This window comes from Coturnix japonica, chromosome 14 (assembly GCF_054131305.1).
Source record: "Coturnix japonica strain WE chromosome 14, WE-NBRP24, whole genome shotgun sequence".
NCBI lineage: Eukaryota > Metazoa > Chordata > Aves > Galliformes > Phasianidae > Coturnix > Coturnix japonica.
The window spans coordinates 997972-1023721 of record NC_140676.1 but is presented as its reverse complement, the minus strand read 5'-3'; the positions used below and the strand labels follow the sequence as shown (position 1 = coordinate 1023721).

At 48.7% G+C, this 25750-nt stretch overlaps 2 protein-coding genes across 8 annotated transcripts in view; both read left to right on the top strand.

Moving 5' to 3' along the window:
- The first annotated feature begins 168 nt into the window (after positions 1-168).
- On the top strand, positions 169-25492 carry NOX5 (NADPH oxidase 5). Of its 7 annotated transcripts, XM_085515187.1 has the most exons (23): positions 169-337; positions 652-742; positions 861-955; positions 1558-1620; positions 2529-2750; positions 5802-6723; positions 7463-7621; positions 17533-19337; positions 19560-19710; positions 20047-20257; positions 20432-20666; positions 20736-20889; positions 21198-21370; positions 21475-21657; positions 21963-22095; positions 22269-22396; positions 22564-22719; positions 22945-22989; positions 23134-23258; positions 23443-23512; positions 23631-23730; positions 23824-23990; positions 24058-25492. In XM_085515187.1, the coding sequence occupies exons 8-23, from the start codon at positions 19014-19016 to the stop codon at positions 24187-24189; spliced, it is 2487 nt and encodes an 828-aa protein (XP_085371313.1). In that variant the 5' UTR covers positions 169-337; positions 652-742; positions 861-955; positions 1558-1620; positions 2529-2750; positions 5802-6723; positions 7463-7621; positions 17533-19013; the 3' UTR covers positions 24190-25492. The 7 variants fall into 7 exon arrangements, 4 of the variants coding, with proteins under 4 accessions (XP_085371313.1, XP_085371315.1, XP_085371314.1 ...); XM_085515189.1 differs by lacking the exons at positions 23443-23512; positions 24058-25492 and having other exon boundaries at positions 20432-20889; positions 23824-23961; XM_085515188.1 differs by lacking the exons at positions 23443-23512; positions 24058-25492 and having other exon boundaries at positions 20432-20889; positions 23631-23944.
- GLCE (glucuronic acid epimerase) overlaps positions 23854-25750 on the top strand; it is a 31859-nt gene continuing 29962 nt past the window's right edge. The window contains exon 1 of the mRNA XM_085515196.1: positions 23854-23990. The gene's annotated coding sequence lies outside the window, so the exon portion shown is untranslated. The remainder of the gene's footprint in view (positions 23991-25750) is intronic.

Here is a 25750-nt window from a genome sequence, read left to right as displayed (position 1 = left end):
TCCGGATTGACTGACGGCTCAACCAACCAATCGCCTCGCCTCTCCGCGAGGCTGTAACCAATAGGAAAGAGCGAGGCGCTGTGAGAGCCAATAGGGAAGCGGCACAGCCGGCCAGGGGGACAGCCCGGCTGGGAGCGGAGGATCATTCCGTGCTGGTGGCTGATGGGGAAGGAGCGGCGCGGCTCCGCGGTGGGGCTGGGGCGCGCCGTGCTCCCCCTCTCACCGCTCTCCCCCCCGCCGCTCTGCCGGATCCTGGGGGAGGCGCCGAGGGGCGGGGAGCGGAGCTTCCAGCCGGAGCCGCCCGGGGAAGGGGCGAGCAGCCAGGAGGGAGGGAAAGGTGCGGAACGGGGCGGCTGAGGGGAGGCTGAGGGGAATGGCGAGCGGGCCGACGGAGGGGGAGGGAATGGGCGGGAAGAGCGAGGGGAGGGGCGGGGCCGGAGGGGGAGGGGGCGCCATGTTGGGGGGTAATGGGGGGAGAATTGGGGGGATCCGTGTGGGGTGGGGATGTGAGGGGGGTCCGGGAGAGGTGGCGGTGATGGGGAGGTCCGGCTGTTTGCTCTGGTTGTGGTGAATGGGTGTCACCTGAAGCCCGGCTCCGTGCGGCCTTGCCTTGCCAATAAGAGCTGTGTGTTCTCTTGTATCTTTGGCCAGGCGAGCTGCTGAAACGAGGTGCTAAAAACGTCCTGGCAGGGCTCGATGTTTGCACCAGGTCTGGCCTGTTGTTGTGGTGCAGCATGTAGAGGTGAGCACCCTTAGTGGGCTTCCCTGTGCACTCAGGAGGCTGTGAGAGCAGCTTGAGACATTTATGTTTGTTAATAGGCAGCAATTCTCACCCTCTACTGTGATATTCTCATTTATAGGGTATGTATCTTACCCACATCATCTGGACGAGGTGCAATGGGCAGCTCAGTGGGAGTGAGAGCTGGCGGAGAGATGGAACTGGATCCAGTGTAAGGTAAATAAATTAATAACCTTAATTCTACAGCTCTTTTTATTTGCAGCAGGTTTTGGTGATGAAGGCTGTGGGGTGATTTTATTGCAGCCCTCAAGTACTTGAAGGGAGCTTATAAGCAGGAGGGGATGTAACTATTTAAACAGTGTGATAGCGATAGGATAAGGGGAAATGGCTTTACACTTAAAGAGGGGAGGCTTAAGTTAGTTGTTGGGAAGAAATTCTCTTAGAGGATGCTGAGGTCAGGCTGGTGCAGGCTGAGTAGAGTTGTGGATGCCCCATCCCTGCAGGCATTCAAGGCCAGGCTGGATGTGGCTCTGGGCAGCCTGGTCTGGGGGTTGCTGACCCTGCACACAGCAGGGGGTTGGAATGGGATGAGCACTGTGGGCCTTTTCAACTCAGCCTTTTCTATGGTTTTACAATATGAGTCTCTCTGTAGTATAGCTGTTAAAGCTACTGGATGAGTTGTTTTATTTACTGTTTGATAACACTGGTTTCATTGTGCTAAAGCAGTGTTTTAGGATGTAAACTTGGCAAAGTTTTCTAACTTCTGGCTCAAGGTGAATTTTATTTTACCTCTGTTTTAAATTCTCCTTTACACGAAGGTGACCCCTAGGTTGAAGTTTCACCAAGGATGTCTCAGTCTGGAATGTGGTTCAACGGCACAGGTGAAGATCTTTGGAAAAGTAGAGCATCTATACGTGTATGGTAACCAGTAAGTCCCAGCCTGTCCCATTGATTGATCCCCTGGGGAAAGGACTGGTCAGCCCTGGGAGCACAAGTGAAGGCAGTTCAGCTGTGAGACAAGAAGGGGTGGAGCCTGGCAGCACCTCTGTTAGACTTCATTTAAGGACTGACTGCCACAGGAGAAGGATCTCTGGTAGGAGATTCCTCTCTTGTGGAGTCTTTCCTGCAAGCCTAGATCTTGGTGAGCACTTTACTTTCTCTGTGTGAATCCATTCTGTCTGCTCTGATCCCTTTGCTGTTTCACTCCTGTATTGCTGGTCTACCATGCTGACCTTTCTGATTGTAACAGTAGGTATCAGCCATCACCATGGGGAAAAAAAAATAAGTTTCTGGAAATCTAGAGGATTTTCTTGCTTTCTTAAGAATGTGTTCTTTAAAATTATGAACTGCTCTTCTCCAGGATGGGGATGAATTAATTCTAAGTTCAAAACCAAAGGACTTTAAATATTGATTCTGCCCCATGTGAGCATATGCTGTGTGATATGCTGCGTGTTGTAATGATTTTAGAGGACTTGAAAGTTGTTGGGAGAACTAAAAATGAATGGAAATATTCTGGGGGTCAGATATTGAAGTGTCCTCTCACAATAGTATGTGCATTTTGAGTAACTGTAGGGTACAGCTTAAACAGTACTTGCTCACTGGTTTGACTGTTAACATTTAGGGTGTAAGAAAAATTAATTAGCTTAGATATTGATATAAAGATTCAGGTTTGCTGCTTTTGCAGTAGAGGAAAAATCTGTTAGCTCTTGGTGCAGGAAAGCTAAGTCTTAATTGGGGGATTTTTATTGTGCATTTCAATGATGGAAATGGTTGCTTCTACCTGTTGTAGGTGTCACTGACTGGAAATGCTATGCACTGACAAACCGACGGAGTCCTGTCTTGTCAGAGTCCTTAACAGAATGGAGCAGCAGTGATGGTCTGAGCTCAGCTCACTGTGATGGGAAGTGGTCGTGAGGACCCTGTGGTCAGTCTCCTGTTGGAAGATGAAGATACTCTGTTTTTATCTGTACCTCCTGTTTTTTTAATGTTCGAGCACAAAGAAGTTGATGTTGTAAGTAATCACTGCAGTTAACGTTTGGTTTTGGATGTGGTTCACATATTTATCCAGTTCCTTCAGTACTGAAAGTCATCTGTTGTTAATTATGTGACCAACAAATTCTGAGTACAGGTTTGCACGTAGAAGCTCATCATGTGTCAGGATCTTTGGCCCAAACTGGAATTGCTAAAGGCACTCACTGTGGAAGATGCTGAAGCTTTATCGAGTTATGTTTTTACAAGCTTCTTTATGATTCTCTTTTAGGTATTTTCCGATCTAACATTGCAAAGCTATTTAGTGTAACTGCAATTAGGTGATTTCATCCCCAATTTTTATTTTGCTATGTAAATCTCTTCCCACCTTTTTTTTAATGCGAATTGCTACAGCTTTACTTTACCATAAGTTTTATATGAAAAGCAGCAATACTTTAAGAGCATGCAGGAGCATTTCCCATGTCTGTAAACTCAGCAGGTAGTTGAGCATTTGCTGAAATGAGCTGTCGATTGTTTTCTGTCTTATAATGCTCCTTTGTAGATCTCCTGGTATCTGGCTTGTCCCTGCTGCATCTATACAATGTGGTCCTTCATGTTTTGTGTAACATCTTCCTCAGTTGTTTCTGTGTGTGTAAATACAGAAACTGGAAAGAGAAAATTCTGTTTGTGAATTGTCCCTCTTCCTGCTCTCACTTCTCCACCCCTCCAGTGTATCTGGAAGGCTGGTTGTGAGCAGGAAGTGAGAACAATATTGATCACTGGTATCAAGGAATTCTGGGGGGGAAGAGGGCAAAGATGAGCATTGGAAAACAAGCTACATGTTCTGACAACAGATTTATATCTTGAGACCCTCAGCATGGGGGTGCTGTAGGTAGGAAAAGTAAATGAAGACCTCAGGATGTTTGTTGAAGAAACATCAAAGCTAACTGCCATTGTAAGAGGCTTGGGTGTTGATTTTGTGCCTTGTTACTTGTTCAGTTATTTACATCTCTTAGTAGCCCTTAGTGAGGTGCAAGCAGAGTGAAGCCTAAACCCAGAAGGGTTTTTGCCTCCTATTATTTGCCTTATTTTTATTCTGGCTTGCCTAACTCAAAGGAGAATGACATTAAAACAAAGTATCTCTCAGTGCTGACTTCTGTGATTGTTCAACCCCTTTGGCACATGAATGATTTCTGCACTTACTTTTGCAAGTGCTGCATGTTTGTGTCAAAACTTTCTGTTTTTTAACATTGTTTCAAGTAAGATAGAAAAACTATTAATAGGTAATTTAAAGATGTATTTAATGCTAAGTAGTTGTTTCAAGGTGCCCAGCTGAGAAGAGATGAGTACTGGCATGTCTCAGGACTTGTTTTGTTCCCTAGGCATTCAGCATAGAGCATTATCTCCCTTTTATTTGCACTATATCTGGCATATCTGGAAATTCATAATGTTTAGCAAAACGAGGGAAAAAATCAAGAGTCACATTTTTGCTGTTGGCAGTGATAGCCTGGTCAGCATTTACCCATCAGCCTGCCACCTTCTGTAACTCTGACACTAGTTTTTAAAACCACTTTGTGCAGCCGTTTGTCCCCAGTTTCTGGTTGCCAAATATGTGGGTTTTTTTCTTCTTGCACAAACTGGTTGTTACTGCTGTGCTTGTAAGAGAGGATTCAGCTGAGTTTTGGAGGTGTATTTAGCAGCAGATGTACCGCACATCGTCCTTTTCCTTGTGACAGTGTTTAAGAGGATTTAAGTGTATCCTTTGGCATTTGACAGGTGACCAAGCTATTCTTTATTTATTTTCTGAAGCACTGAACGTTTTGTTACCAAGGTGGGCTGATATTGTTACAGATGAGTGGTTTGTTCATGGCTTTGATGCTTAGCTTTGCTTTGAGAAAGATCCCTGTGCAGGGTTCAACTGTTAATTGAGGAGAACAGCAGTTCCACTTTCTACCTACTTCGTTAATAAGTATTCAGTTATTGTTTGGCTGTTGGCCTTCCTTTTAAAAACTGTGCTGTGTGTGACCGACTTCAAAACTCTTGTAAAATCTCAGGAATCGGGTCGATTTTGTAAACTAAAAATGTTAAATAGACTTTCAGAATTATTTGGAAGGGTAAAGGAAGTGCATGTGAACTGAAGGAGGAGCAGTTTTTGTTCTGTATTTTTACAACAGCTGTCTGGGTAACCTGAAGCATGAAGACCACGATGCTGGTATTGATGGGGCCTGCACACTGAGGCTGTGGGTGCAATTGGAGCTAAAGGAGCTTTGCTGTTCTGCTGGGGCTCTATGAAAACTTCAGGAGTATTTGACAAGTTTGACTCTATTCATTGGGAAGAAAAAGGAAACGTACTTGCAGTTTTTATGCTTTACGGAATGATTAAGTTTTAATTTAGCAGAAGTATTCCAGACTAACATAGCGTATTTCTTTCTTATAGTTAAAATAAGAAGCACCCACGGTAGAAAGAGAGTGCTGTGCAAAACTTGCTCCAGTGGATGTGAGAACTTTCGAGTCTGACAGTTTAAGTAGTGAAGATGAAAGTGAGGACAGTTCTTGGGCAGGGGACTTGAATTGGAATGTGATTCATGGGGCATAGTGACTGGTGTAATTAGCTGTGCAGCTGCTGTAGTAACTTCTGCCAGTGCTAAAAAAGCCTGTCATGGCCCGTGCTCTGCTGGTCGCAGTGTAAGTGATAACGATGGCAGCAGCAGTGCCAACTCCAGGCTGCTGTGTGTGAGTGGAGCAGTTTCTGCTAGACATAAAACTTCACAGGATTTCCTGAAATTCCTCTGGAATTGGGGATGATAAGGTTTTGTTTTGTGTTTTATGTGATGAATAGTAAAAGGGTAGTGATACGGAGGGATTTAATTAATCTGATAATGAGTAAAACCTGTCAAATTCGGGCAAGAAAAACCAAAGACTTGAACACCTTCAATTATAACATGTTCTGCACATTGTTTTATTTCTGTAATAAACCCAATTGTTTCAGTATTCTAATAAATAAGGTTTTAAACTTTGTGATAGAACTTTCTAACTGTTATTCTGTAATATTTGAAGCATCTGACCTCTTGTTTGGTGTTTGTTTCCATTTAAGCCAAGTGACACGTCTCAGACTTGATCCAGAATGGAATTTGGAGTGAAGAGCTCTTGAAGCATTGGGACAGAAGAGTGGAAGGAGTGTTCTGCTGGACCCAGGCTCCATTCTCATGTAAATGGCCAGACCAAGAGAGGAAAAGCTTTCACTGGAGAGTGAGGGGAATTTTGAAATACTAACCACAAAATGTTATTTTCTGTCACTAATGTGCATCATCAAAAGTCACTTTTCTATCTCTTGACAAATGCAATTTGCATTTAAAATGGAAGTGGATTGCCAAAAGTCTTACATCAGCCTCACATCAAAGACTGCAGAATTTCCTAGAATTCAGAGACTGCCACTTTCAGTCAGAACAATCTGTTTCACTGCACAGTCCCAACATCTGCATGAGCAGCTCATAACGTTTCACCTGTGCAGTAGAAATAATCTTTTGGTCTTATTTAAGAGAACATTTAGCTTCCTTCCTAGCTGTTCTAAGTGTAAACCATAAATGCATACACATGCAGTGTTCCTAATTTCAGCCTTCCTCATCCTCTTCAAAGTTTCCAGATCTTGCTCTATTTCAACCCTTTATTTACTTGTGATTTCGTGTCTGTCATTTCCATCTCCTGTTCTTAATAACGTGCCTCCCTCAGGTTGTTTGACATCTCTCAGCAACGGTGTTTGCAGCTTGATTCAAGAGAGAGATTAACGAGGGAATCGTGATTTCCTGCATCCAAAGGTAGCAGAAGGATGTTAGCTAATTTATGAAAACATTCTGTAATCATTCCTCATTGTTGTCCCCGTTGACTGATTATATGAGTTCTACAGGCTTAAATTCGGGCTCAGGATGAGTCCTAAAATAACACTGCAGTGTTTCTCCTTGTGCAGCAAGAGACTCTGTGCTCATCTGAAGCACCTGCTGACTGCAACCTGAGTGACAGTAAGTAGTGCAGTTCTGTGACTCATGTGTCCAGCTTGTATATATGTGTACACTGGGGCTCAGCCCTAATAAAGTCACCTTATATGAAAGTTGTATTACATATTGTCTTTGTCATAGGTGGCTGTTTATGGAATGACAGTCACATGGTGCTTTTGAAAATGCCATTAAATGTTAAGATTCTCAGCTTGCTTGAAGGTTGTGGTTGTTTTTTGGTTTTAATAACAAAAACCTCAAACCTGAAAATGGTAGGTAGTCCTTTTCCCATGGCATCTTTGGGCCTTTTTCCAGTGTGGTAATAGTGGCAAGAACTGACTATGTTGTAAAAGTTAAAATAATCTCTGTTTAAAGCCCATGAAGTAAAAGTAACTCTGGTTTTAAAATGAAAAACACTATTTTAGATGTTATAAAAGGTGTGTTCACCTCAGAGCTGAACTTTTCCCCCTCTCCTTAACAATTAGGTATTCACAGTCTCCAAAAGAGGTTAGCAAATAGACTAGATCAATTGGAAGGGGCCTACAAAGGTAATCACATCCACTTACATTAACCACCTTGAAGCTGACCAAAAGTTAGAGCAGGTTTTGAGTGTCATTTAGTGTTTGGTTGGGTATCTTTTGGCTAATAGTGTGATGTGTGCCCACTGCTTTTTTTTTTTTTTGCCCAGCTAAATAAGTAATTCAATGGTTAAACTCCAGGGTAAATCACAGGTGGTGATGGGATGTGAAACTCTTGTTTTATCCAGCTCCCTGAGACAGGATTCTGCAGTCCTTTTAGTGGTTCATAATGTCGTTGAGGGAGAGGGAAATCCAGCCGATGGATTGATAACTGAGTAACACCTGTGAGATGTGCGAAGTAGGAGGAAGAACTGAGTCTGCTTTAAAGATGAGTAAATGGAGATGAGGTAAGTGATCTGCACATCACGAGGGAAGCTTCACAATACTTAACAAATCTGAGCAGACCACAAACTTCCTATCCATCTGAAAGTGCTTGGTGCTGCTTGGACGTGCAGGCTGGCCTTTGCATATGCTGTGTGCCTTCTGCCATTTTCATGCCCAGTTACAGAAATAGATGCAGCTGCTCTTAAGACATTCAGGAAGAAAATGACAATTGAACCTATTGAAGACTTGTGCTGGAATATGTGGGTGTTGTCTGTGTTCGAAGGCAGAGTGAAAGGGAAGGAAGTAAATTCTTTAGCCTGGAAGTTACCAGAACTGAGTTAATTTTAAAGTTCAAGTAGAAGGGCATTTTTAGCAACTCACAGGGCAGGATTCTTACGGATCTGCACCACAAATGCTTTTAAAGGGAAGTATTGTACTGAAATAAGTAGAATAAATTGGCGCAGAGGAGGTGGCTGAGCAGGTACCAGGTGTGGTGGCCTGGCTTGTGTTGTTGATGGAATTGTTGCTATTGGCTTCATGAACACTTTGATTTTTGGCTTGTGAGCCATTTACAGTTCCATTTTTGCAGTGAGGATAAAGAACAACGAACAAATCTGCACAGAAGCTGCTGGTAGGCAGCAGCCATGGGATCTGGGCTGGCATTTAAATAAAGCCTAATTAAACGTATGTTTCTCTGGAAATATTTGAGAATTCTTGGTGGTTGCACTATGGCATTTTCCCTTCTAGGTGCTCGTGGGGTCTGTGATCAGTAAAAGCAGGAGTTCTACAGGTAGTTGGTGCTCTGTGTCCTCTAAAGCTGTCATTCAGCTGTTTCAAGTCTGCTAAAACAGTGGTAGGTACAGTGTTGGACAAGCAGCATGCAGTTCTACTTCATTAAGGGTGAGGGTCCCAAACTCCTTCCCCATGGGAAGGCACCCTAACCCAGGGAGCACTTCATGCAGCACTGAAATGGAGGCCTTCACAGAAAGAGAAACCTCAGTATTCTCCTCCAGTGAAATATATTACACATTTGTTAGTTTTTGGGTAACAGCCAAATCATTCGGTGTCCCTCCCCACACGCACTTCCATTTATAAATGAAGTCTTCAGTCTTTTGAATGTCATACAAAACTGTTCAAAACCAGACTTGAGCAATTGAAATTCAATTAGTTCAATCAGAGCGATTCAATTGACACAGCTGAGTTCTGCAATCCGAACAAAAGATTTTGCTGTAATTGTGTGGGAATATATAAATGCTGATAGGATTGTCTTGTCCTCAGCCCTCCAGAAGGATGGGTTGCATTTTAAAACTTACTGGCACTCACCCCATTTTCTACTTAATGCTTCTGTGGTGCCTCAGCCCCTTATAAAATGGGAGGTGAACACAATGGAATACAAGGAAGTGTGTTTCCTGTGGGCAAGCCTGCTGGATGTTGGGCACTAACATGTAATGTATTGCTGAATGTGGCGAATCCGTTTGGCCATCTATTCTGTCTTGAGGCAGATGATCTTGTAATATCCATTTGCAGATGATGTTTCTGATGAATCATTTGAGGTTGTGATTCACAGCTCGACTGTAGCGATATTCCAGTCAAAATATGTTTCTTCCTCTCCAGCAGGAAGGGTTATGCTTCTGCTTTTCTCGACTCTACACCTGTCGGTCTGCAATGTACAATAGAATATAAAGCCAAGGAAAAAAGTTTACACCCCAGTATGAGAGCTAAGAAGCAGAAGTTTCCTTGGTCATCTTGCTTCTGCCACAGGTGACCATGTTCTTAGTCCTGTTTGCCAATGATATTGTGACTGGTTGCCACCAGGTTTTTTTCTGCACCTTCCTATATCTTTTTTGACTGTGTCATGTCTGTCCCTCTTGAGGTTTCCTGTAGGTGGTGGGAGGCTGGAGTTGTTCATCTCATGTCCCTCATTTTTTGCCTGAGCATGAAACCAATGGTCTTAACCAGCAGGTCTGGTGTTACCCAGCTCTGCTTTCTGTCATGCTGTCTGTGTAAATGAAGCATCAGCTCGTGCATCACACAATTAAAGCAGAGATTCTCATCGTCCTCTGCCAGTCCTCCCTCATCACTGTCTCAGGCGCAGCAGATGAAACAGCCTTATTTGCTTATCATGCAAATTCAAATCAGGCATCGTCTGAAATGAGATTCTCTCTAATCCTTACTAGGGTTGTCTAGACTTCCATATTTCTAGGTGAGATTTTAGAGATGAGTTCCTTGGCCATCTGCACATGTAAAACTCCTGCAGTGCTTCACTGTCTAATTAATCACTCCTTCCAATATTGTTTTCCCTAACATGACGTGTTTACTCCATTCAGCGTGGTGTTGTGCAGGGTAGTGGTTTGATATTGCAGCCCTTTCTTGTCACAGATTGCAGTGTGCCAGCTTCTGTTGTCTGCTTGTTGCATTTAAGATCATTCTTAAGAATATCCCATAAACAGCCCCTTCTCCTAAGAAACCCTTATTGTACTGTAATGACTGCAAGAAGTCCTTGGTTATCTGCTTCCATGCAGCTGGGACCCTCAGTGCTGTCTTGCTGTTTCCTTGGATCTTCCTACCTGTCTATTCTGCTGTTATCTCTTCTGTTACATTTCTGTGCCTCTTGTGGAATTTCTCTCACACATTTATTCTGCTCCAGGACCTGGTGTGTGCCAGAGGTTAGATTTGATAGATATGATAGTGAAACAAATAATGATGGAACATGGGAAAAAAATCAGACCTTGACTGATGAGTGTGGAGGGTGAGCTGGTCTATAATTCCATTCAGGTCAGCCACAATGTTCTTCTGAGCAGATGTTTGTGTGGGCTGCTCCTGGAGGTACCCAATAATGGAATTTTTGCTCCCCAATGGTGTGTTCCATTACCCTGCTGTCCCCATCGCCTGACCTGAATCTTCCATTTCTTTTTGTATGGGCAATGAATGTGTGTGTGGGGGGGAAAGGCATTTCCTTTTGGTATTGATAATATACCATGGGGTATATTTCTCATGGTGTTTAGGATTTATCCTTGCAGCAATGATATCTGTTATTTCAAAAACCATCACTCCCCTAACGTTTGTCCCTCTGGTACTGAAAGTGGTAGGAGAAGGAGTTTTGTCCTTTTTCAACTTCCACTTTTGCGAACCTTAGCAAAAGTGAAGCACCAATGTATGTGATGACATCCATTATGAAGGTAACCTAGTTGTTGTTCTTGTTTCTTGCCAGTAAAAATAACTAGATATTTACTCGTCTCTTAACTGTCTCATCCTGGGCCTCATTCATGATGTGAGGGATCCCAGTTTAATTGCTGAATCTTGAATTTTAGGGGGCAACATAGGTGAGTGTAACTGTGTCAGGTGCTTTGAGGAGCCTGCAGGCTGCGTGGCTGAGATCTGTCCTTCCCATCCACACAACTGTGAGTGCTGGGGTAGGTGGGGAGCACGCTCTGCTAACACCAGGCCGAGCAAAACATCACCAGGATTCTCAGAGTGATAAAAAACAACATCGGAGGAAGTGGAAAAAGATCTGAATAGAAGAATTTCTTGTTATTAATCCCTATCTGTGCCGAGTGCAGTACTGCTATTCTAGGCCTTGCAAAATGACATGTTATTTTCCTTTCCTTTTAAATATGACAAAAGCAAGCCTAGGATTAAGTAGCAGTTATTAAATATTGAATGTTGCAAAAGGATAAACATAAAAAGACTTCTTTCCATAAAGAAGCAGGCTGGCTGGGCCTTGTATGTTTTTCTCCATGCAGTGTCTGTATTCCCACTGCAGTATAAGCTAGATAAACAGTCGAGTAGTAAATGGAAGCACTTCCTCTTAACAGAAATGCTATTACTAATAACAGTCAGGGATTGAATCAATGGAGTTCCACAGTATTCATGGTTCACCCTCTTGTGTGCTGGAGTTCAGCACTGTACAAACAGGATCAGAAATTCTTTGCTTACCTAGCAGCAAATTGGCTGCTTAGTCAGATCTGCGGAGCACACTATTGAGCATACAATGCTGGAATAAAGTTCTGATAATTGAGCTTTCTTCTATAGCATCATCTGTTGCTGGCTCAGATTTTTCAGACAGGAGCAATACGAAGTGCCTGAGCATGCTGTGTGTCTTCTGAATGAAGTGCAAAGCACAGATCTTTACATGGGGATGGATGGTGAGAGACGAGCTAGGGAAATATTCAGAGCCTTCCAATGTTGTTACTGCTCATGTGCTGCATTTCTCCTTCTGACAGTTCCCACATCTTGCAATATATGATGTGGATTTAAAACCCCCACCAGGAGGGGAATAAAATGCATTTTTCTTTTCCTCCATACTTCATGAATGGCTCCTTTCTTGATAACCACAAACAATGGAACCTTGTTTGTTTTCTTACATCCTTTTCTGCTCTTTTCACAGACATCTTAAAAACATTCACGTTTCTGTCATTGTTCCTTAAATATTTGCTTTCCTATCTCAGATGGCCTTATGAATGGAAACCCATAGGAAGTGAATATTTGTGTTTATTAACGCTTCAACTTCTGCTAGTTAAAAGCTCTGAGAAATAGAGCAGTATGGGCAAAACAGGTACGAGTTGTGTTTTGAAGTGCTGCAGCCACTGTCTGTTTCCTCAAGGCAGCTCTAGGAGTCGAGTAGGTGTTCAAATCTGGCAGTTAATGAGAGTGAAAATAGATGCAAAAAGTGTCTGTTGGCCGCTGTGGGATATCTTAACTAGAAAGTGTAGCAAGTGTGGATGAGAGTGTGTGTTTGTAAAGGAAGGTGGGTGTTCACCTGGGTAGGATCAGGTTCTGAAATACAAAGAGGCTGAGTTAGCATGTGCAGGTATGTGCAGTAATGTGTACTGCATTCCAGTGTGTGTCCTCACTCACAGTGACCAGGTAAATGGAGCTGCTGTGTGTGCTGGGCTTGTTGTACTGTGCCTGAACCTGCTCAGAAGTTGAGGATAAGGGATTATACAAAGGAGAAGAAAAATGGCTGGAGTGTTTGCATTCTATTTGTATTCAGTAGTATGTCTGTGAGCTTTAAAAAGAAACCACAACAAGAAATGCTTTGCTGCATACAGGTAAGGTCTGGTGTATGGGGAAGGTTGGTACAAGGAAAGTACTCGTTATTGTGATAGAAATTAATCACTTCTAATACTGTGAGGTTAGGGGGAAAAAAAGGATTCTAATATGATGTTTGCTACCTTAGGTGAATACCTGAAGGGGGTTTTTGTTCCTCTACAATGAAGACAGTGGCTCAGCAGCTAATAGCTCTCACAAATGCTGACAAAACCTTTTTCCCCCCTTGATTTCATCTTCAGCTCATGGCAGCCTTCCACTTCCTTCTGTAAATACTTGTGTCTTTCCCTTCATCTCTGACTGCAAAGAAAGCACAAGTGCAACACAGTTAGGAGTAGGAAATGAATTTAGGCAAAGCAAGGTGCTGCTTGGGTAATACATGCATTTCTGCAATGGGCTTCTATCACAAATCCATCTTAGAATCGTAGAGTATCCTGTATGACTACATGGACTCACCAACAAAGAAGAGGAAAGGCAATAAAGGAGATACAGGAGGATTTGAATTAACGAGAGCATCATCCTATTCAGAACCTCAGACAGAAATGAAAGGCCTGAACTTCTGAGCAGGGAAAGTAAAATCATCTGAGTGTAACTGCAGCCCTATAGAATCGTTGTGATCCAGAGGGGCTGAGTGGGGTCCTGTCATCCTCTTGCATTGCTGCCCACCCTCCCCAGTCTATTGTTTGCTCAAACCAAACCCGAGGTCAGGAAAACATGCTGCTGTTGTGAGGTAAATGCTGGGCAAGCAGTCAAACAAGGGAGGCAGATCCAACCACCTGCTGGCTGTTGAGGCTCCCTGGTCTGTTTATTTCATTGTTGGGCTTGCAGGCAATGCCTTGTAATAGCAGAATATAAGCTGGATGTTTGGCTGGTGATACGGATGGGAAGAACCACTTTGGGGTTAACCCAGCACTGCCTTGTGTTGTAGAGCATTTCTTTTGGTGTAGTGATAATCATAACTGCTGTTTAATTTGGTCACTAACAGGAATGGGTTCATGCCTTATCCTTTTAAGGTTGAATAGCAGACACTAAGTGTGTATTTGGTCAGCATTAAATGTCACATTGTGATTTATCCATATTTATTCCTGTTTCAAGGTAAGTAGGTGTGACTCGGCTGTTAATGTGGCTGCAACTGAGCCCTGAAATGGAACTGTTGCCTAACATGCATAGTAAGATAGTCCAAAACCAACAACAGAACGCTCTCATCTTTGTGTAGATGACTGTATGGGGAACGTCACTGACGTTGAAGTGCTTTCAACTTGTTGCCCAACAAACACATGTTGTGGCAGCGCTTTGTTAGCATATCCACTGCTGTTTCCAGGATCTTATCTTCTGCTTCTGGCTCTGGAATTCTGCATCTCTGGATTTCTAGAAACAACATTTGTTGGTCTTCCATGAATTTAGTAAATATATATTGCCAAACAGGCTTCGTTTTGTATTATCCCTGGGGACTCTGGAGCACAGCATAAGTTTTACTTGCTGTACTTGATTTTAACAAGTTGGAGTGATTGAGAATGAGGTGAAATCCTTAGCGTGCACCAGCTTGGACCAGGAAGTATTTGAGTGCTGTGAAGTTTGGATGGAAGAAAGGCTTTTTGGTCTGTCTCATTTAGATGAAACAATGTTTGAAAGTCGTGTTGCTGGGATTTCTGCTCTGAGTCTGCTCTGAAATTTCTCTTGAGCTGTAGCTGATGCTGATCTTTGACACGCACTGGGTGCAACAGGTCTTAGGGATTGAGGGGCACCTGGTGTAGCACTCAGCTGTGAGCAGAAAGAGGGAGCAAAGTGAAGGAGCAGTCAGTGCTGGTGCATGCTGAGGTTTCTTCAGGTGTGTCTTATGTCCCCTTGTCCCATGAAGAGGCATCTGTGTGACCCAGAGAAGCACTGATCAGCTCCTGGGCTCCTCAGCAGGCTGGGACATCCCTCTTATGAATGTTCTGCCAATGAATATGCAGATGGTAAAGGGATTTTTTTTGCCTTGTATTTCACTGGGGAGGTGTATTGTCAGTCGTTACCTTGCTGGGCAGGTTTAATGGGGCGGAGGTTCTGGGAAAACTGGTGGGACTGGAACTAAGTCACACTCCTTCAGTATTAAAGTAGAGCCAGGCTTCTGAATTCAAAGTGGTTATTTGCCTAATTTCCCTTCAGATGCTCTCATAGCCTCGCTTCCCTGGGTCTGATTGTCTGCTGCGTTGCTTTTGGTTGGCTCAGATACAGAGCTCAGAGTGGGAGGAGAGCAAGGAAACCTATGGGTGGGAAAGCAGGTACGTAGCACACTTGGGAGTCCTTTAATCCCTTCCTCCTAAGATGGTGTGAGGTACTTGAGGAGAAAGGGGGAGCAGAGAAGCTTTGAGGTGCTCTGGATATTGTTTGGGCTGGGAGGACATTGCATTGATTATCATGGGGCTGCTCAGGTGAGGTTAAACAGCCACAGAGTGGTACTGAGCTCACAGCTGCGAGTCTGTAACAGGTTAAAAGCATCCAGTCAATGCAGGTGGTGAATTGTGGTTATAATGAAATGGCTGATAACTTATGGGGAAATGTGTGATGCTCCCCCTGTGATGTTTAGTGGGAGCATTTCTTAAGGGGCATCGATTTAAGTGGGGAAAGTGAAATTACTTGGGATCCTTCCACAAACAATCAGTGGTGTTACACTGGGCTGCAGTGAAACACAGTGCCTGTATATATATCTGGGGCTGCCCCAGGAACCCCAAGTGCTGATGCAGGCAGCCCAGCATGGCGAGTCCTACAGCTGTGCTGCTGCTGACCTTGGCCTGCTGCCTGCTGTGCCTCCAGCCCCAAAGCTCCTTGGATCTCCTTGGCTTGCCTGGATCTCCAACAATCTCTTGACAGGTGAAAATAGCTTATTTTGAAGTCCCTCAGAGAGGCAGATTCCCCCTTGGTCTGCAGTTTGCTGCACCAGCTCCTACCTTGCAGTGCATTTGTTTGCTCTGAGTCTGGTCCCTCTGCCGTGCTTTAAACATTCCTCCTTTAACGAAGCTCTTTAATTACTGCTTTTCTTCGTGGAACGCCTCATGGTCTCTGGGTCTTTTTGATACCATCAGACTGAAAGGGAGAAGAAAATCCTTTAAACAGTTTTGACTCCCTCTAGAGGATCTCCAGCAGTGGCCGTGCAATGGGAGCAGCAGAGCATTGCCTCTCTGTGTCTGCACAGCTGGGTTTCAGCACAGGCTGCTTTTTTCCAGCACCCACAGGCTGCTTTTCTTTTCCTGTCAGTTCCTGCTAACATCTCCTTGATTTGATTCCCACTCTTCTTTAAATATAAATGCTCCCAGGCCATTTTTCCTCAGGCAACACAGGCCTGGCACTCTCTGCAAGCTGTTGTTGGACAGTGGCTGTTCTCACATGTACCAGTTCCTCTGGACCAGTTTAAGTCCATCACACCATTGACATCTCAGTGCTCATTGCAGATAACTGCTCATTTCCACGATGGCATCGTTTTCCCCTGTCCTATCTAAGGGTGCCCATAGGTTGCTTGCATTTCTGCAGCACTCCTTCCTCTTGCTGCCCATTGTGTTGTGCCTTCCCTAATGAAAAATGCCATTCAAGGTCAGCAGGTGATGTGACTTCTTTATATAGGGCACGGGAAGAGCGTAGAGCTGTGTAATAGAGCATCCTAATGTGGGCCTTCCAACTTTGTGCCTGTGGGAAGGAAGATCCTCCATGGTGCTCTGCACGAGCACCTTCTGGGGAGTGTTTAAACAGCAAAGGGGTTCATTCTTCCTTCCAGATATGTTGTATATCTGACCATTAAGTCCCCATCACTAGGATGGGGAATGGCACTGGGGGATGATGTTGCAGCAGGAGGAGAAATCCATCCCACCTCCCTGCACTTGGCTTCAAATCCCTTTGTTCTCTTAGCACGCAGCCGTGGGTCAGGAGCTGCGTTATTGCACTGAACCACACTTGGTTTGAGGGGGTTGAGAGGGTCGTTTCCTAAAGGAGCCGTTAATAGCACACGGCGCTGCTCCCATCGCCGTGCCCTGCAGCTGCCGTGCGCCTGCTCCGTTCCCCGGTGCGTGGCACAACGGGCAGCGCCGCCCCGCACCGCCCCCATCCATGGCGCTGGGGCTGCGGGTGATGCTGATGCTGCTGTTGCTGCTGCCGCCCGGCGGTGAGGGGCAGCCCGGCCGTGCAGAGGAAGGGCCGCTCGGTAGGGGCGGTGTTACCCAGCCCTGCGCTGTTCGTTGGGGGTAACGTTTGCTGTAGGAGCGCTTGGTTTTGTTTGCAGCTCCGTTACTGGAAGCAGGGGAGGGACTTCTCATAAGGGCAGGTAGAGAGAGGAGGAGGGGAAATGGCTTCAAACTGGAAGAGGGTCGGATTAGGCCGGATATCAGGAGGGAATTTTTACTGTGAGGGCGGTGAGATGCTGGCACAGGTTGCCCAGAGGTTGTGGATGCTCCCTCTGTGTACGCATTCAAGGCCAGGCTGGATGGGTCTGTGAACAGCCTGGTCTGGTGGGAGCTGGCCCTGCCTGCAGCAGGGAGCTGGAACTGGGTGCTCATAAAGGTCCCTTTCAAGCCAATCCGTTCTGTGATCTGCCATCGTTGGTATCTCAGGAAGAGGCAGAATTAGGAGATAAAGTGAAGGGTTTTAGGTGGAGCAGTTGCTGTGTGATGGCTGTTGCCTTTGATGTATTCCCCTTTGTGCATCTTGGATTATTCATCTGTTCAGGAAAGCGTGCCACCCTGCATGGCAGCACTGCTGTGTCTTCTACAGACGGGAGGAGTACAGTAATTCCAGCACAAATGCATTTGCACTGAAGTTTGTTACCTGCAGTGCTGGCTGGCGGGGTGAGCAAAGCCAACACACACACGCCATTAGCACAACTGCAGGATGTAAAAGCCATTGAATTCTCTTACAGCATCAGGTACAGCCCTGTCCAGGCCAGGAGTAACAGCAAAGGATGAAACCATTGGGAAGCTGCTGGCAGTTCTGCACCAGGCTGCACGAGGAGATCAGGACTCAGCAGGAGCAACAACCCCCAGCAGTACCAGCGCTGCTCCTTGGAAAGCAGCGTGCAGGAGGCGTGCTGGAAAGCAAAAGGAACTGCTGAGGGGCACGGTGATGAGGAAACCTGCTCTGCCAGCAACGCCATCCCCTCCACCCCAGCCAGCTGTGCCTGTTGCTTTGTGTGGGTTTGAGTCTGCATACCTGGCAGCAGCCATGGAAGAGCTGGCATCAACCCTCCACAGTGAGGCTGCCAAAAGGAAGAACGACGTTCTTGACCAGTTAAAGAACGGATTCAGCGATGTTTTTAAGGAGTGTTCTTGAAGAAGCTGTGCTGAAAATCACATTTAAGCTCCCAAACTCCAAACCTACTGCACAATGATGGGGGTTGCACGAGAAAAGCTCAGCGGGCTTCTCCAAACTGCAGCGGTTCCTATGGGCATAGAGGAGATGGTCAGCCAAGGCATGTGGAGCATTATCAGCTACACTCAGTGTTCTGTGTTAATGTGATGATAATAAATTGGCTCCAGCAAGTTCTCCTTACTTTTAGGTGGGTATATTTTCATTTTGGAGCATCGGAAAGCAAGTTTTTACTGGTGCTGCTATCTGTTCCTGCTGTTATTAGCCAGATTTATGGAGCTGCAGATGACATCTGTTTGCTTTCTGTTGCTTTCAATGAAGTTCCTAGAGAGCTTCTGTCAGCTCTTGCTCTTCCTTGAAACTCAGCCCTCTGCATGGGCCCAAGGCTGGAGGTGGGAGCTTGCTTTCCTTTAGACATGAGGGCACCTTTAAACTCAATCTATTCACCTGTGTGGTTCTGAGTTCAGTATCCAGGACGTCCTCCTGCATCCTTTTTTCCCCATTAGAATGGATTCACACTGTGGTTATGTTTAAAGTTTGGTGTATTTGGTTCTTTCTCTCCTTCCTCCTGATGGAAGTTAGCAATCCATGTTACCGCAATGGGTCACCAAGGCTGCAGAACAGGAAAGCACTGAACAGTGAATGTATTTTGGATACAGAACCACTGGTCTGCAGTGCCTTGTGCCGACCATTGGATCCCTGCCCTCACAGAACCAAACGTGCCCTTGTATTTCTCAGAGTGTTTTGATGGGGATCCATAAGGCGCTGTCAGAGCAGCTCTAAAATAAGGAGGTAATTACAGAATGTCACAGCCAGATGCTCCTTAATGGTTCTGTTGAAATCCATTCTTGTTTTCATTTGACATGAAAAGCTTCAGCAGGACTGAATTAACATAAACCTTTAAAAGGGTGTGAAGGGTCTGCAGCTCCTCGGGGAGAGCGCTGGGCTGAGCAGCGGCTGCTGAGGAGTGCTGGGCATGAGAGCTGCAGCCAACGTCTGACCAGAGGTGAGCAGTGTGGGTTTGGGTTGTAGGTTATGTATAGGTTATATTATGGGTCTCTGCAGCTGAGATGTGTTGACAGCAAAGGGACTCAGCCAGTTCAGGTGGGTAGACTGCAGTGCTTGGCAGTGCCAGGTGCCATCTCCTTGTGCTCTGAGGCTCAACAGGATGGCTGGGAACCCCCAGTGCTCCCCAGTGCTCCCAGCTCTCCCCATCCCACTGCTGGCCCTGCAGGCACCATGAGCACAGCTGAGGATGCAGCGTGGCTGCGCTGGGTGACGGAGCGGTTCCAGAGCATCGCAGGGCAGGATGAGGAGATCAGCCTGGAGGAGTTCAAGGCGGCCCTACAGGTACAGGAGGTGAGCACCAGACCCTGCACTGATCTCCACTCAGGTCACTTTCCAGCCCTACAGTTCTGTGATGCTGTGACTGTATTTAAAGGAATAGAAGCATGAGAGGGGGGCAGAGAAACACAGAAGCTCTGTAGCAAGCAGCAATTGGCAGCTGTGGGGCTGAGCATTGCTGGCGGTGGGAGCTCACTTTGCATCCCACAGCTGCCCCAGCACATCCCTCCTCCACAGCCCTTCTTTGCTGAGCGTTTCTTTGCTCTGTTTGACGTGGATGGCAGCGGTACCATCAGCCTGGGGGAGCTGCACAGCGCCCTGACACTGCTGCTGCACGGCACCGCTGCTGACAAGCTGCGCTTCCTCTTCCAGGTCTACGATGTGGATGGTGAGAGGGGGTGGCTCAGTGCACCTAAGTCTAAATAGGGCTCTTTTGTCTTGTTGGGATGGGGGTAGCATCCATCTGTAAGGCAGCAAATGCAGCAGCCTTTGGTTGTGGAGAGAAACCCTTGGTCGTGGGGAGAAGCCTCATGGCAGCATCAGAATGGGAATGATTTTAGATCAGAATTCTCTCCAGTTCCCCAAAGCCAATATGCTGGTGGAGGAGCCATGGCATCATGGCATTGCTGTGGGTGGGCACAGCTTTCCCTTCAGGCAGGAGGGGATGGCACTGTGCTGGAGGAGTTTGAGGCCGGGCTGTGATGCGGTGCTGCTCTCCCCACAGGCAGTGGCTCCATTGATGTGGCCGAGCTGCTCCTGGTGCTGCAGGCCTGTCTGCGTGAGAGCAAGATCTCTCTGCCACCGCAGCGCCTGCACGACATGGCCAGGGTGCTGCTGGAGGCGGCCGACAAAGATGGCAACGGCTCCATCACCTTCCAGGAGCTGCAGCAGCAGCTGGAGGCCTTCCCAGGGCTGATGGAGAGCCTGACCATCAGGTAGGGATGGCTGGTCCTATCCCATCCTTCCCTCTGTGGGAGCCTCTTCCCTCCCGCTGTGCTGTTGGGTTTTGTGCTCTCAGGCCCACACCAAGAGCAGCTCAGGGCTGCATGGAGGTCGGTGCCTGTGTGGGTGCAGGGTTGGATGCAGGATGCCATGCGTTGCCTTGGCAGTGCTGCCAGTTGGCTGAAGCCCCCAACGCCGACACAGCAGAGCCGGTGGCCGCGCTGCCTGACTTCATGGTACTGGCACAACCACCGCGGCCAGCTCGCCTTCCTGGGGGGCTACATCAGCTTCAACCTGCTGCTTTTCACCCTGGCTGCCTCGCAGCACGTTGGCCGCAGCTGGTGGGTGGCAGCAGCCAGGGGCTGCGGGCAGTGCCTCAACTTCAACTGCGCCTTCATCGCCGTGAGTGCGGGCTCTGGGACGTGGGGAGGGGGGCGTCCCTGCAGCCCCCGACCCGTTCCTGCCCCTCAGGTCCCGATGTTGCGGCGGTGCCTGACCCGGCTCCGTGCCACCCCGTTGGGCAGAGCGCTGCCGCTGGAGCACTGCGTGGCCCTGCACCGGCTGCTGGGGAGCGCGGTGCTGGCGCTGGCCGTGCTGCACAGCGGGGCGCATGTGGCCAACCTCGGTGAGTGCGGGGGGATTTGGGGTCGGGGTTGGGTTGGGGTCGGGGTTGGGTTGGGGTTGTGGATGCTCGCGGTGTGCTCTGCCCGCTACCCCCCTCTAGTGGCTCTCCCATGCGCTCAGCACCGCAGCGGGGTCCGCAGACCCTTCCCACTCCTTCCCTCCTTCCCCACAGCAGCAATTCGGGTACCTGGGGTTTCCTACGGCCCTTTGCACAAGGACATGTGTTTGATTTTCAATATATCTGAGCAAACCCGGGCTGTGCCTTCATACGCAGCCGCTCAGCCCCGCTCACCGTTGCTGTGCCTGCAGGCAGGTTGGCGTGCAGTGGGCACGGTGCCCTCTCCGAGTTCCTGCTGATGGCTCGTCCTGGTGGTGGGGGGCTCGGTGGCACAGCCCCACAGACCGGGCTGGCCCTGCAGGTGCTGCTGTTTGCCATGATCATCTTCTCCAGCCCCTGCGTCCGCCGTGGTGGGCACTTTGAGGTACATAAATGCACATGGATACCCAAAGGTGCCCCATCCTATGGCACGGGGTGCACTGAGCTCTGTGCCACCCACCCCTACTGACCCGTGTCCCCTGTCCGCAGCTCTTCTACTGGAGCCACCTCTCCTATATCTTTGTCTGGGCTCTGCTCTTCTTCCATGCTCCCAACTTCTGGAAGTGGTTTTTGGTTCCCGGGGGCCTCTTTGTGCTGGAGAAGGTGGTGGGCACGGCTCTATCTCGTGCCATGGGGCTGCGCATCATGGAGGTCCACCTGCTGCCCTCCCAGGTGCACATCCCAAACTGTGATGTGCATGAAGGGCCCCGTGGGTTGGGGTTGTGCTCCTCCAGCCCTGCATGAGGGGCACAGGGCTCTGCATCCCCTCCCCTGCAACACAGCACTGCCCCTTCCTTTGGCTGCAGTAAGGTTGGGTAAAGTCTTCAGGTTCAACTGTTTGTACAGAGATGTGTTTTGAGGTCACTTGGCAGCATTCAGGAATAAGCGACACCTTGGTGGATGTTTGAAGCAGAAGGTGAGAACTCCATTTCTTTGGTAAATCCCAGCCTGGATCCTTTCTGCTCCTCCTGCCCCAGGTCACCCACCTGGTGATCCAGCGGCCGCGCTCCTTCCACTATGAGCCTGGGGACTACATCTACCTGAACATCCCGGCCATTGCAGCCTATGAATGGCACCCGTTCAGCATCAGCAGCGCTCCTGAGCAGCAAGGTGTGTGTGGGGGGCACCCCAAACTGGGGCTCCTCTTTGGCATCACCAGGATGTCCTGCATCCCACAGGCATCTCGCCACCATCCCCCCCCCCATGCTGTGGTGCAGGGGTGCCGGTGTCTGGGCCGTGCTGTGCTCCAGCCCTTGTGCCACTGTGATGTCCCCGTCCTACAGACACCATCTGGCTGCACATCCGCTCTCTGGGGCAGTGGACCACGCGGCTCTATGAGTTCTTTAGGCAGCCTGAGCCCCTGCAGCTCCACAGGAACCTGGGAAGGAAGGGCTGGTGGCAGTGGGTGCAGGTTGGTGATACAGACGGTCCTTTTCCCCACCTTTTCTTTCCCCTTTCCTTCCCCTTTCCTCCTTTCCTCTCTTTCCCATCTCATTTCCCTCTTTTTCTCCCTTTCTTCCCTTTACCCCCTTTTTTTTTCCTTTTCTCATCTCTCTCCCATTTTCCCTTCCCTTACAGGCCACTCCCTGCACTAATTCAGGCACATCAGGGGGTTCTGTGCCCAGCATTGGGGATGCAGCCATTGAACTGACATCGTACCGATGCAGTGGGGCACCAACCACCACCCGTGGGACCGAGGATGGGGACAGGGGCTGGGACACGTCCCTGCAGGCGGTTGGTCCTACAAACCCCTCAGATACCCCCGGTGTGGGGGGGACGACCCTCACTGTTGTGTGGTGCTTGCTGCCCCAATGGCTTTGGGATTGAGGTTGGGGTCCATCAGCCATCGATCCCACTGGGCTCAGCTCCAGGATCTGATGGGCACAGCTGGGAGCTGGGCTGTGGGATCAGGGAGGAGGTGGCCGCCCACTGCTGCTGATGGATGCTCCTTATCTGCAGGTTTCTGTGGGGCTGGGTGAGGGCCAGCAGCTCTGCAGCATCAAGGTGAGCTCAGGGTGGGCACAGCGGGGTGGGAGCTGGGAGGGGGCTCTGTCTCACGTGCTGGAGAACCAGCCCAGGGCTGAGCATCCTGCCTCGGTGTTGGGTTTATTGCCCTGTTTCTGAGTGCTCGGCCTTTATCTCTCCTAGTGCTACATTGATGGCCCCTATGGGACCCCAACACGCCGGATCTTCACCTCAGAGCATGCTGTGCTCATTGGAGCTGGCATCGGCATCACCCCCTTTGCCTCCATCCTGCAGAGCATCATGTACAGGTTGGGGCTGTGCCATGTGCTCGGGGCTGCTGTTCCTTATTGCTAAACATGGGGCATGCGGTCACAGGACCCTACATTGTGTTGCCTTTGGGGTTAAACTTCATCCAGGGGATTTCAGGCTTGGGGTCTGTGTGGGTGCTCAGGGTGCAAGGGGTACAGACAAGGGCTGAGTCCACCCATGCAGGTACCAGCAGAGGAAGCAGAGCTGTCCTGGCTGTGAGACCCTGCGGGATGAGGACATGGCGCTCAGAAAGGTGGGAGCAGACCATGGGGTTTGCAGGGGGGGATGTAGGATCTCATCCCATCCCATGGCAGCTGGATGTGTCCCACGTGCTGCCAGCCTGCCCTGACACAGAGGCTGCATCCTTCCAGGTTGACTTCATCTGGATCAACCGGGACCAGCAGCACTTCGAGTGGTTCCTTGAACTGCTGGCTGCTCTGGAGCTGCAGCAGGAGGAGCAGGAGCCGGGAGGTGAGCGGGATGTGGAGCATCCCAAACCCCAAATCAGCCCGGGGTATCCCACATCCATCCTGAGGCACAGCCGGATCCCCCTGCCCTGCCCAGGGCGCTTCCTGGAGCTGCACCTGTACATGACATCAGCGCTGGGCAGGAGTGATGTGAAGGCCGTGGGGCTGCAGCTGGCCCTGGACCTGCTGGCCGCCAAGGAGCACAAGGACTCCATCACCGGGCTGCGCACCCGCACACAGCCCGGCCGCCCCGACTGGAGCCAGGTGAGGAGCCGGGCTGTGCTGGGCACCAACAGCAGCACAGACCCAGCACCTTCCCCTTTTCCTGCAGGTGCTGGGCAGGGTGGCGGAGGAGAGGAAGGGGAAGGTGAATGTGTTCTTCTGTGGCTCATCAGCGTTGGCCAAAGTGGTCAGAGTGCACTGCGAGCGCTTCGGCTTCCGCTTCTTCAAGGAGAACTTCTAAAGGCCGTCACCATCCTCACTGCAGGGTGACCACGTCCAACCTGCTGGGAAGGGGCTGGTGGCTGTGCTGGGATGTGTGGCATCTCCTGTGCCACCTCTGTGTGCCCCTGTCCTGCAGTACAGTGTCACAATGGGGAGATGGGGTGGGGGTGACATGGATGGGGGGGAAGAGATGGGGTCCTGCAGCCCTCTGCGTGTCTCTGTAGGGGTTTTGTGGGGTACGGAGCATTTGGAGATGGGACAGGGGAGGTGGGTGTCCCGGAACATCCTTATAAGGTTTTTTGGGGGTAAGAAGTGGTTTTTCAGAGCATTTGGGGACGGCCGGAGGTGCTGCTGGAGGGGCGGCGGGTGGAGGAGCGGTGCCACATGAGGGCACTGCAGCCCCGGTAACGGGAACGGACATCCATGGGGTCCGGGCTGCGAGGAGCTGGGAAACGTGGGGAGGGAGGAACCCGGCCCTGCTGCTTCTTTGGCAGCTGTGCTTAGGAGTGGATTTGATGGGCAGGGGATGGAGCTGCCAGCATCCTTTGGGGTGTGCGTGGCTCTGCTGGCCGGGGGACATGGGGTTCCACACTGCTGGCCATGCACACCCCACAATTGATGCTTGCAAGTTTGGGATGTTCCCCAAATTCAGAGCCCAGAATCTGTACCAGAAAAGCAACAGGAGGCTCCGGGTGGGGCTGGAGGTGGGTTAATTGCATTGCTCTGATTAATGCCTTCCCTTGGCTGCCTTCATTACAACCATTACGCTCCGGCCGTAGCGTAGCAACCACTAATTGTTGGTTGGATGCAAAGAAATGCATCATTCCCCAGATTCAATTCTTTTATTGAGATGTCATTGCCTTCATCTCGCAGCAGCGGATGCTCCGGAGACGCCGAGGCGCCGGCTCCATTGCAGGCAATGGGGGATGTCCATTGGGCTCTGCCTTGGAGCAGGGAACTGGATTTCTCAGCAGCCACGGCATTCCATCACCAAGCAGCCCCTTGTACATAGATATTATTCACTTAAGTAATCAATCACTGCCAACAAATTACAGGATACGGGGAATGAAATTAGCAAAATGAGCGATGGATGCGAAATTCATTTGAAATTCAATTTAGGAGCAACATTAGCTTTCAATTAGTCTGCCCAACTGTTTGAGCATCGTTTTGTCTATCAGATTTTTGTATCAACGCAATTAACCTTTGCTGTTAAATTGTTGTTGATTTCATCGATGTAATTATGATGCAGCTCCTAATCTTTGGCTCGGATGGCATCTCGTTAGATGGTGGCTTCTAATTAGTGCAACCAGGGCCAGTGGTCATTTATGGGCACTGCTTCATTTCCTGGTGGGGCGGGGATGGGGACGTGTTGTGGGTCAGGGTGTCACACAGCTGCACAGGGGCTGCAGCCTTCATCCCTGGGCACAGCCAAGGCATGGGCGGCATAGCCAAGGTATGGGCACAGCCAAGGTATGGGCATGAGGAAGCAGAGGCTCAAAGCACAGGGAGAAGGTTTGTTTGGGGGCTGGGGCAGCTGCTTCCTGGTGGTGGGGCATCTCTGGGGTGCAGCTGGTGGGGCT

Bases quoted from the DNA above. Each gene is read 5' to 3' on its own strand.
- NOX5 (XM_085515187.1), top strand. From the start codon at position 19,014: ATGTATAGGTTATATTATGGGTCTCTGCAGCTGAGATGTGTTGACAGC. The intron at 19,338-19,559 runs GTGAGCACCAGA...CCTCCTCCACAG, and splicing joins CGGCCCTACAGGTACAGGAG to CCCTTCTTTGCTGAGCGTTT. The intron at 22,990-23,133 runs GTGAGCTCAGGG...TATCTCTCCTAG, and splicing joins AGCAGCTCTGCAGCATCAAG to TGCTACATTGATGGCCCCTA.